Genomic DNA, 12,154 nt, shown 5'->3' with positions numbered 1-12,154 from the left:
ACAAATTATTTAAATACATATACACATATAAAAGTATACATATATTTAGATTAAATCAACTGCCATGAAAGTAAATAAAAATGGAGTCTCTTCTTCCAAAATCTCACAGATGCAAGAAGTGTGTCATGTTTTATTTATGTGACATATACACCATTTCAGGATGATAAATAAGGAGTCACCTTTTACCTAAACAGAGCAGTTACAAATTCAACAAAAATATGTTAAAAGTGAATTTTTTTCCTATTTCTGCATATTGTTGTCTGTCTTGTTTGTTTTAGTGCAAGTGGTATTTGGGGGGAAAATTATATACAAGAACTTGGTTTAACTCATTGTGCTATTCTGTGAGGACTACTTGAGCTCACTTCTTGGAAGTCCTTAGTACATACCCTTTTACACAGGAAAAGAAATATTTTTAAACTGATGTTTTGCACTGTGCAGCACGAATTACATTAACCTCTTAGTTGGTCATACCCAACTTAAGTACTTCTATGTAATGATGTCTAATGCCAATAAATTTATATTATCTGGTAATGCAGTATACTCATTCAAAATTAAATTGTTTAGTTTAGTACAGGTGTATCCAGTCAACACAAACAGGTGTGTATTTCTTGGGTTTTTTTCAGTCTAAATGTATTCGCACTCATGACAAAGACATTGTCATTCTGGTGGGACCCAATTACTGCTCCTTAAATTGATAGCCCTATTTAGGATTGTATTTTTGCACCAATTAAAATCCTTAGAGCAAATATAATGAAGATGTGAAAATAAATACTTGAAACAAATATCAACAGAATAGCATGCAGTCACCAATGAGAAATGAAAAAAATATAAATCTGTCAAATACATCAGCTGTATATTAGTCTGTATCACAGTATAGCAACACCTTCTTAGGTGCATTGTTTTCTCTCTTTACTATATGGCTGCTGAATACTTATATTTACTTAAAACATAGTAATTTCATTTTTAACTGAATGTAGAACAAAATGCCAGATAATACAGTTGATTCTATTTTAAACTCTCTTTTCTGACTGTTTTTATTTGAAGTGATAGCTGCAAAAGCTTTGAACTCGGTAGCCAATATATGTATCAGAACACAAAGGTGCAGATTTATATTCATACATTTGTAAAATAAATTTGCTATGCCATTTTACTTTCTTAAGTGTACTTTCCTGTTCTTGGAATGAATTAATATAAGCTAGTAGATTACTGGGCCTTGTAAGGCTGCATATGGTGCATTCTCATGTCCTTAATAGGATTTAGCTATGTATTGATCTCTCTTGCTTTTGTGATCAAGGGGAAACATTATTTCAATTTTAAAGGCTTCTGCCAAAAGCAAGAATGTGAAATGCTTTTCAAAGAGAATTTTTTTTTTTAGTAGAAAATATAATGTCTCAAATATGAAAACTTCAGAAAAAAAAAGGGTATTTTTCTTAAAATATTATTTCACAAGAGTGATTAGGGTATTTTTTTCAGTTGCATAGCTCTTTCAATGTCTGAGAAATGTTGTTTGTTAAAAACATTTTAAGAAATGAAGGATTGGAAGTGGGTTGAGAAATACATAGATGTTGGCAAAGTGATTTCAAAAAGAGTCAGCTAAAGCACCAAGCTTCTGTCTGGTGATTGAAACCAGTGGGTACCTGTGGGTACCATTTGAATGTCTAAAGACAGAGACATGTAAAGAGCAATATTTGTTTCTGCAGCGAATTAAATCAGTCTGAATAACCACATTTAGAGACTAGGTACTTTTCAGTTGAAGTATTTCTGCTGTTTATTGTCAGTGGGAAAAGTCTACCAGGAATTTTTCCTTCTTTAAGGTAAGAGAATACATAAGTGAGGACATTTATTTCCCACAAAGTTGACTCTTCTGTGGACCATCACTTCAGTTCCCTGTCTCTATCTTGGCAATAATATTCATTGTTTTATATATCAAAAATAAATTCTAGGTTATTCTCTTCAATTCCAAAATGTGATGAGATGAACACACTATTCAACTCAAGATTTTAAGTATTTTTAATTTTAACAAATACAAGCCTTATTTATCCAGAAATGCCCTTCATGTTAGTGCTACCTTCAAAATGTGTTGCATATTCCTCTCACATGAATATTCTAAAAGTTCTTTAGGTATCTTCCTCTTCTGTCATTTTCAGCTCCATAACCTCCTACTAGGATAGGTAATCTTCATTTTCTTGACTTCTAATATAGCAAAAGGCAACAGGTGGTGACAAACTGAAAAGACTAGTTGCAAACTTTAATTTTAGACTTGAATGCTCTTATGTACCCCTTGAAAAAGTCAAAATATTGTCAATTATTGTCTAAGGCTCTCTGCATGAAGGAGAGGTATTTGAGGGTAAATTGGCTTAGGAAGAAAATAATGGAAATACACATTTCCACTCCCTACAAAAGATGGTGCAAAAGCTTTTAATATGTACACATAGCATATAGCAAAAAAATCTGTTCAGAGGTGGCATCATCAGAAGCAAACTGGATTTGCTTCTTCCCTCTTTCACTTTGTTTTATGCTTGAGTGATTCCATTGACATCAGAATATAATGTGTAATGCAATGGAGAATCAAGCTGTCTTGAACTGACTTCCTGTCTGACTTCTACTTCCTGAAACATTTCTTGAATGGGATACATTGCACTCTAGTAGATCATTTCCCTCAGTGACCATGGCTCTACAAAATGATGTAAGGTAGAACACCTTTTCCATGCTTTTTGTTCTCAAAGACTTTATTTGTACATTGCCCAATAAGTCAGATAAAAGTCTGAACCTATCAGGTTGGATATGAAGAACAAATTTTGGTCAACCTCAACTAAATAGCCCATTGAACTAGTCTGTCGCTGCTGTTGTATTTTGGAAGCAATCCACAATTAGTAACAGGAAATAGTTGGGTTAGAATGTGAGCATGGTGTCATCTACATCTCTCTTCTCTGCAGTTTATCAGGGTGGCCTTAACCATTGACCTCAGCACTCTGAGACACATGACAGCATTAATTTCAGTCCTCTAATTCGAGACAGGCAAGTCTTGAATTTCAGCAACCCAATAGCGACAACCTGGGGTTTTGAAGACAATCAAACCTCAGCTCCTTTCAACACTGAAGCCTTAATCAGCTTCAGAACAGCCATTTCACATTTCAAAATAACGAATTTAATATCCTTCTCCATTACACTCATGAGAGTTGTCATTCTGATAGCTGTCTCTCCTTCCTAGAGATCACCAGAACTTGCGGAAGGAAGATTCTAATCTCTTGGTGTGTCTTCACAGTAGATACCTGAATTAGCTGCAAACAAGCTAGCTTTTAAACAAGAAGTACGAAACAGCACTTCTGCTCATTGCTGGTGCAGGTCTAATTAGCTAACAGAGCATTGCACACAGTGACTGCGCTGCTTTTGGGATCTGTATTTTTAAGGACACTTGGCTGAACCGTATAGATATACCATTTTGTTCAGAGATTACTGTCTGTAGTACATCATAGTTTAGCATACCCATGACCTGTGTGCTTTTGTGAATAAGCAAGTATTGAATGAGATGTAAAGTATCTTCCACCTGTCTTTTGGAGGTTTGCATTGGTATCTTTTACCAAAATCAAAACTGTACTGTGTAATTTTTTTTAATATGACCGTAAGCATACTGCAATGGATAAGCATTGAAATCCTGAAGAGCATGAAGGCAAGTAGACCCAACATAGAAACTTTCATAAAATGCTTGAAAATCAGAAGTCCAAGGATCAACACTTGTTTTTCACTAGCCTTTATTCCCCATCCCATGAATCAGCCTGACAGTCTGGTTGTACTCAACCCTTTTTATCATTTTGCAACCTGTCATGTCCCATTTATAGTATATTGGCAGACTGATTCTCAAAGGAAAGAGGGGTTTGTTTACAGACAATTTTGGTTATCAGAGAATGGCATGCTTAGTAATCAGTTATCCTCCCTACATCTTTTTAATCCAGCAACACTTACTGTGGGAAGAAAAGGTATGTGATTGTGCATATGTATAGGTAGGTTTATATTGAGGAAAACCCCATTATAGGGGTTCACATGGAAAATTTTACTGTGTATGTAAACTTCCAATTTGTACTAAATTTGGAAGAATTCTCAGGCAGAAATTTGGTGATCAGACCCCATCAGCTTACTGTAACTAACAACTGCGTCTGCTTCCAGAATGTCAGAAAAGAAGTGCTATCACCTATATATTGATGATAAACACAGTGTAGAAATTTCTTAGAAATAGAAATTGTTTATGGCTACTTCATTTGAATCCAAACATACATTCTCAGCACCTGACAAACAGGTCTTACAGATCCAGGAAGACTGTTTTTTAACGACCTTTTCTGGGCTGTGTGCACTCAAAAATCTTTCCTCAGATTTTCACTAAGCCATGGGCCTGTCGGAGAGCTTAAATGAAGTGAAATCTCCCTCTGGCAGTAGCTCCTTTGACGCAGTTATGTGGACTGTTCTGCTTCTGTGGTTCCTTAGCTGTGGGGCTCAGTCATCTTTTTCTCCTCTAGAAAGCTGCAAAGAGTAGCTGAGTAAATAAAGTTGTAGTAGACATGCAGCCTTGGTTTTGCTTCCGAATTTTTCAAGTAGGAATTAATTAGAGAGCTAAATACTCTAGGCAAAGCAGTTTCTCTGGTAGCCTTTACCTATAGGAGACAGAATTCTAAAGATTATAGTATATCCACATCCACAGTATTTCAGCCTTCATCATAACCAGAAGTTGTAAACTCTTAATGTTTTCTTGATTTATGATAGAAGTAATTCTAGCTTTTCTGAAAATCAAACAAACTAACCTGCCCAACTGGGCCAACAGTTACTTCTTTTTTTTTTTAAGATTTTTTGCCAGACAGGACTAAAAGTCTTCCTGATAAGTCACTATTCTTAGGTAAACATTTTTATTTCTAGAGAAAATGAAAACATATTTTTAATGTGAAAGTACTTATTCGGTATTTTTTACTAGATACTCCTTAATTAATCAAATCCTAATGCTCCAAACCTTCAGACTTTTCTCCCTGCTAAAGAGGGGCCCTATATGTATTAATACAATTTTCACATATTACCAGCTCAGAAAGGTTTTGATTAACTGGTACAAAATACTTGATCAAGAGATGTCATCATTTTAAGGCCCTTAACATTTGTAATATATTACTGTATTTAAGGAGCTTGCATGTGGATTGCAAGATTTAAAAATAATGTGGGAAAATCAGGTTTTAGCTAAATATTAGAAGTATATGAGTGAGTCATTTTAGATAGGAGGTTAATCAAAAGAGATTGTTCTAGCCTTGCTTATTTGCTGTCCACTAGAGGACAGCACTGCTTTTGTATCTGAATGCTGTAATGTGAAAAATATGTGCAGCGTTTTCTTTGGAAAACAAACAGGAATCTTCTGAACCAGTTGTTTAAAGGGAAAACATTTAACACTTAAAAAATCTAACCAAACAGAAGAATATCTTTGATTTGAAAGATGTCTGAGGAGCTTTAATATTTTCATATATTTTTGTAAGGTAGCTTACTTTCTTGGAAGTAAATGATTTTTTCTGCAAATTAAAATGTATAGCCTGTTTTAAAAAATGGACCTATGTAATTCTCAAATATTTACCATACTAAATGCCTGATTCTTTAAGGAAAATAAAAAGAATAAACTAGATGAGAAAACAAAATAGATTGAGAATTACAATGGTATTTTTCTAGGGGTGAGGACCAAATGTATTGATTCAAGCTTTTAGCTTATTGAAGTTTTGGGGAAGAGGTATAAATACCAACATATAAAAATGCTGTAATTTTTGAAGTAAAGGTAAATTTGGAGAATGATAAAAAGTTCATGCAGCATACTTTTGAACATGTGTAGTAGTGCTGTGTGTTGAACATTAAGTTTAGAAAACTCGCTTGCATTCCTGCATTTTTTTTAGAGGTACAGTGCAACTGCTCACTGGCAGCTGAGGACAAATGCAAAACCTATTTTGGCAATAGAACTACAAATTTTAAAAGCATTGTACAGGTTTGACTGCAATTTACCTTACAAATTCATTATTTAATTAAAACCAAAAATAGTTAATATTGGTAATAACTGCATTATGGTAATGAGTTAGGTGTTTTGAACAATTTATTCTAAGATATTGTTAAGATCACATGACATACTAGAAAAAAGATGTCAGCTGTAATATTGTTTTTAACGTAAATATTAATCAAATTTTATTAATAATAACCAATGTTAGACAAGGTTTTTTTCCAAGATATTAAAATTACCAGGTTAAAAAAAAAAAAAAAATCCTTCCTTTTGTGAGTATATTTCTGCTTACATTTTAGCATTAAGCTACTCTATCGCCAGGTCAGAACTCATACATAGTAATGCTATTATGTACAGTTCTTTTTCATGTTCTAATGCTTACACAGAGAATGAATACAGGTAATTGGTAATTTAGCCAATTTTTAGATCAAATGTTAATTATAGAGTCAAACCTGTACATGATAGAATTTATCCGAGTAAGGTGAAGATTCAGAGTAATAAAAATGTAAATATTTTTGTTGTCCAATTAATAGACTGGGAGGTACTTCCAGTTGTTCGTTCCTATATTTACAAATTGAAGACAAATTCACAGCAGTTTGATTTTTTTCACCCCTTCTGAGTATATTTATTGCATAACTTGATTACACATTTGTCAACTTTGGACTAATTATTTTTCTACAGCTAAGGCAGGGCATTGCATCTTCTGATTGTCTTTCTTACTAATAGGATTCTGTCTGCTTCAGCAGGCAGTAATTGAAGGTTTCATGTACAAGATTTAAAGGAAAGGCAATGGAAAAAAAAAGTTTTAGCCTCCATGGGCCATTATCACTGTTTCTGGTAAGCAGAAAAAAGGAAAAAGCTTAGCTTGAAAAGAAAAAACAGAGAAGAGCACGCGACAGGAGAGAATGTATGTTTTAATGCTGTTGAATTATGCATAACGAACTTACTCTGCTGTAAACAGTTGTCCCGATAGTGACCGTTCAGGTCTAAATTTACTTTCTCAAATGTTGAATTTTAAAGAGCAGATTTTGAGTTACTATGTTGCTGTCTACTCACTGGTGTGGATTTTTCATAACCTTTCCCTATAAAATGCCTTTCCTGTATATTGTAGCTATCCTCTGTTCACAAGTAAAGGGAAAAACTTGCTAGTCTGTAGTTAGGCTGGTCATCATTACAAAGGCAGTGTTTGGCAAATGCTGTCACATTGTGACATTAAACTGTTGGATTGTTAAACCATTGTATGGTTAATACCATTGAATGGTATTAAACCTTGTATGGTTAAACCACAACACTGGTGCTCTCTCGTTTCCCTTTATATCAACTGTATGTCAAATATTTCTATGTGATAATCATTAACAAATCTTACCTTCATAGAAAGTGACCAAGAATGTGTACTTGATTTTTAACTCCTGAAAGACAAGTGACTTTCTAAAAATATACAGTCCTTTCTTGATTTTGATTTAGAATTGATTCTTAATACATATTTCCTTATCTACTGAAAAGTACTGTATTTATGGAAAAATAATCTGTGAACTCCTCTTTTTTTTTCTTTTTATGTCACATAGCCTCAGAATATTTAACATTCATTTAAAATATATGAATATATTTGGAAAAATATACCTCTCATTGTTATGTGTCTAATCTGTCTTGATTTTTTTTTTTTAAATGGGAAAGCTATTAACAGTTGCAAATCTTCCTGAATAATTTTAATTAAGTAAAATCAATTTCTTAATTAATATTATTACAGAAAGAAAAATAGAAAATAACTCCAGTGTAGCAGAAAAAAACATCTTCAAATTGTTAATAAATATTTGGTTCTGTTTTCTTAATGGTATTCTCATTTAGTTTCTGTTTTCTTCATGTTCACTGATGCATCATTTGTTGCAACAGAACCATGTTCATTATATAGTGTCATATGCTAAGAGTTGTCCATAGGACAAGTCCTTTTGGACCTACAACCAACCACTTTACCAGTTAGATTTTAATGCACTGGAGGGCCATTTCCAAGGCTTATTTCATTGTATGAATTCTGATAGGTTTTATTATCTTTTTATAATTTTTTTAAAATTCAAATTCTAACCTTTAAGGCATTATCAACTTTCAGAAGAAGTAAAAAATAATTACTGACCTTGTGGGAAAAATAAAAGTTTCTTGCAAATAATAAATATCTAGTATACTATTAGAGTGATGATTTTTTGCTGCTGAAAGATATTTTTTTTTTAATGGCTTTCTGGTCTAAGCATTTTGCTGAGCAGAACACACATTTTGGAAAATCTGGGTGGGCTTTTTAAGAGTAAGCATAGAAATGCAGTAGCATGTACTTAGTTAAAAAACACTATTAACCAAATCCTTCAGTGGCAGTATTTATGAAGTATCTAAATATTTAGCAAATCAGTTTTACTCTTGGTGTCTTCTAACTGAAGGTCAACTGCTTCATCCTTTTATAACTCTGTTCCGTTTCAGAGATCATACATGCATATTTGTGTTATTACTCTCCTTATAAACAAAATTATCTTCCCTATTTTAAGGAACAGACTTTGATTTCTAGAGTTCAAAATCAGTGGTAAACCCATTGTGTGGTTGTTCATCTATACACCCTTTTTTAATGGCGAACTAAGTCATCCTGTGTTGTTCCAGTTCTTTTTTTGCACCAAGCGATTCCAGATCGGTGACCATTGATACAAACCAATTAGCCAATGCTAGTTATGCATACTAATGCTTTGTGTAAAATCATCCCAGTATCAGACCCTTTGAATCTTGCAAACCACATACAAACTCACATTTTATTGATTTAATGTGTTTTATTCAGATGTATGGAAAAGTACTATTGATCACTATGTGATTTTGCAAATCCACATGTAAAAATGCTATACCAAAACTCATCTGTGATGCTTTGGGCCACCTTGGCTTTTGCAGACCGTTGATTTTGTATCACTTTCAGCTTTTAATAAGAGAGGGTAAAATCAAGCCTCGAGGCTATGAAACACAGCGGGAGTGCCAGCTACCAACCTATTTATGTGCATGCTCAGACATAATCTGCTTCTGTGTTGTCCCAAGACACAACTGTTAAGTAAATAAAGTGACTAATAAGACTATTGTTTCTGTAATTATCCCTTCCCCCTGTCAATATCAACCAGAGAAATAGCCATGTTCTACATCTCAGCGCAAATAGATGAAATCATTGATATAACTAGCTAAGTAGATAATTTTTATAATAGTAACGTTGTTTTAGAACCTCATATTAAAGGGAGAGGTCTTTGAATGTATCTAGAATCCGGACAAAAGAAATAGATTGACCTGTGATGGGTGACATTAGAGAAGTGCCCCGTGTTTCCTTAATTAGTATAATGTGTTATGAGATTTTGGTATGCGTATTCTAAAAAGAAAAAAGAGAAATTACTTCTCGTTTAAAGAGAACCTGCTTCCTGCTTAAGTGGCTAATATTTTAATTAAGTCTAGAGTGAAGTTTTTTTGAGTATCTCCTGATAAACTCCCTCCTTTATGTTGATGGTAATTAAACAGATCCCCAAGGGCTTGGGCAGGCGCTTTGCAAGGCCCATGCTAATTGTGAGACATGAGACACTGACCAGTTGGTTTGCTCTTGAATAGCCCACAGCGTGCTGTCAGCCCAGCAGTTTGATTTTTCTGTATTGTGAGCTGTTGTCAGGGCTAACTGGGTCCTATTGTGGCTGAAGATGTTGCGCAAATTGAGGCAGATGGCTCTGATTCAGACACGTGTCATTCAGAAAGAGGAGAGGAGATTGGCCCTGCAAAGTGGGGTCAGACTGGGTCACAGACCTGCTCTACACTTGTTAGTGTTTTCAAAAGCCCATGCGCAGCAACTTTGTTGTTGTCAAGTAATCAAGGGGGGTGGGGGAGGCGAAAAGCAAGAAAAAACCCATGGTGTGTTCCTTGTGGAAGATGGAAGAGGAGGCTGTTGCCATCCTCTTCCTTCTCTTCCCGTCTCTTGGGCCTGGCTGTGCATGCAGAATGAATTAACAGGATTGACAGAAGTTCATTGTGCCTAAAATGGCTTTTCAGTCAATTGCGGTGCTTAAAAGGCTAGTTTTGCTTTTAATTCCATGTAATTAGTGGGTTCTTCATGTCTTGGAATTTAGTAATGGTGCATTAAACCTAACTTTTGTTTATATGATTGGTTGGGGGTTTGGAGGGGTTTTATTTGCTTTGTATGATTTTTAATAATTCTAAAATATTTATAATTATTGGCCACATTTTTATATTAAATATTATGTAGGTAAATTCACAGTTAGAATTATTTGGTGTTTTACTGTTACCATCATTTCAAATAATTGTGTTGGATGTTTGTAACTTTGGCTGGGTTTACTTTGAATTAATTCCCAAGTTGGCAGGAGGATGCACTTTTCTGCAATAATTTTGCTTTTGGAAGTGCTCTACTACATTTAACATAGTTACGTTTTCTCTAGAGCACCAGAGAATGACAGTTATCCGCGGGAAACTCCATACAGCTGAATTCAAGTTGCCAGTGTGCATGAGTATTGTAGATGAATTGAAGAATCAGAATTTACATAATTTTATTTAAATAGTGTTTAGTTTGTGCTATTAAATGCACAATTTTGCATGATACTTTTTGTTTTTTCTTAAATGCAGAAACATTTACACAATGCTGAATAACTTCTATCTGAAGTATTTATGGAGGTTTTTATGGTTTATCCCCTGAAATGCATTAATGAAATTGGAGGCATTTTATTTGAGCTCATTTAACTTTTCCAGAAAAAAATATTAGCAGTCTTTGACCTTAAGATCTTCAGTGATTTTTATTTTTAATTTTTCCTTTCCCCTCCAGGTTTGCCGCTAAGACTGTGCACAGTGGGTCACTGATGCTAGTCACAGTGGAGCTGAAGGAGAGCTCTACAGCACAGCTCATCGTAAACACTGAGAAAACTCTGATTGGTTCTGTTCTGCTGCGGGAGCTGAAGCCTGTCCTGTCCCAGGGGTAACCTGCTTACATCTGGACTTCAGAATCTGGCACACAACAAAAGTGCCTGGCATCCACTAGTGCTGCCTTTCATTTATAATAATAGCCCTTCCATCTGGCAGTGGGGGAAGAATACACTCTTGACATTCTTGTCTTCTGCTTTAGAATGCTAGTGTGTATCTATCATGCACGGAAGTCCTTTCCTTTTTTTCTGCTTGCTAACCAAAGAACATGTATTTTACTGTCAGTTTCCTGTGCTGTAAAATTTATTTCCCATTTGTTCTACCCTAGTCCTTCCCTCTCTGCTCCCTGCTCCCTTCCTCCATTACCTTTCTTCCCTAATAGTTTTCCCCATTTTAGTGGACAAATACTAGATAATAAAGTTCAAGGGAAACCACACTGCTTGAAAACTGAGTTAAAATGGCAGGTAGATTCCAGCAACGTAAACAACAACTGTGTGGTTCAGAGGGGGCTTTTTGCATAAGTGTAAAAAATACAATAGGCACAGGAAAATGGTGTTTGCTTTCTGGAAATGCTTGTAAACCTGAACTTGTCTATTAAAAACATTGTTCCCACCTACTGCCATTTTCAGAAATATTTCTGTTAAGATGCCAATAAAGTAGTGCTGTGAGCAGAGGTTTCCTCTTTCTTGTTTTGGTAGAGAACTGGTAACAATAATCACTAGTATATAACTGGGTAATTAAAATAAGTACAAGGTAGGTTGCTGCATACACGTCAGCTCTTACCCTAATTCTCTGCTATGTGGATACACTTTTGTTAATAAACGAAGCCAGTAACTGCCCATTTTCAAATTGGCCCATTCATAAAATACTGATTTAATTATTAGGCATATTACATTAAATACTATTGTGACAAATACTGTCATCTAGCTTAATAAATTATTCAGATCTTTGCTGCCAATTTCTTTTGTAAACTGAGATTAAAGTCTCCCACCTGTGCTTCCGTTCAGCTAGGGCTGAAAGGACCAACAGCGATGAAGACTTCGTTGCACCCAGTTTTCTGCCTGTAGCCTGGGTGTCACTGATTTTCATCTTCCCTTCACATTCTGGGTACATGGTAGGACTGCAGATGCTGAGCTTTGTCATTTTGTATCAGTTCTCCTCACTTCCAGCATGGCTTTTCCTAGTAACTCATGGCTCTGCTACAGATGTTTTCGTGGCACCGAAAGG

General features: G+C 34.9%; 1 protein-coding gene across 3 annotated transcripts in view; it reads left to right on the top strand.

Annotated features, from left to right (window-relative positions):
- AP3B1 (adaptor related protein complex 3 subunit beta 1) overlaps positions 1-11,595 on the top strand; it is a 163,574-nt gene extending 151,979 nt beyond the window's left edge. For 2 of the 3 annotated variants that reach the window (XM_061475765.1, XM_061475769.1), the window contains one exon: positions 10,833-11,595. In XM_061475765.1, the coding sequence (XP_061331749.1) occupies positions 10,833-10,986 (154 nt within the window). In that variant the 3' untranslated portion in view covers positions 10,987-11,595. The remainder of the gene's footprint in view (positions 1-10,832) is intronic. The other variant, XR_009747291.1, reaches the window with a different exon arrangement.
- The last annotated feature ends 559 nt before the right edge of the window (positions 11,596-12,154 follow it).

Source organism: Pezoporus flaviventris, unplaced genomic scaffold, assembly GCF_033815535.1.
Source record: "Pezoporus flaviventris isolate CSIRO_AGI_PZ_B2104156 unplaced genomic scaffold, CSIRO_AGI_Pfla_v1 ptg000090l, whole genome shotgun sequence".
Classification (NCBI taxonomy): domain Eukaryota; kingdom Metazoa; phylum Chordata; class Aves; order Psittaciformes; family Psittacidae; genus Pezoporus; species Pezoporus flaviventris.
Note: the sequence above shows the minus strand (reverse complement) of the source record. Positions and strands in the feature narration are given on the sequence as shown.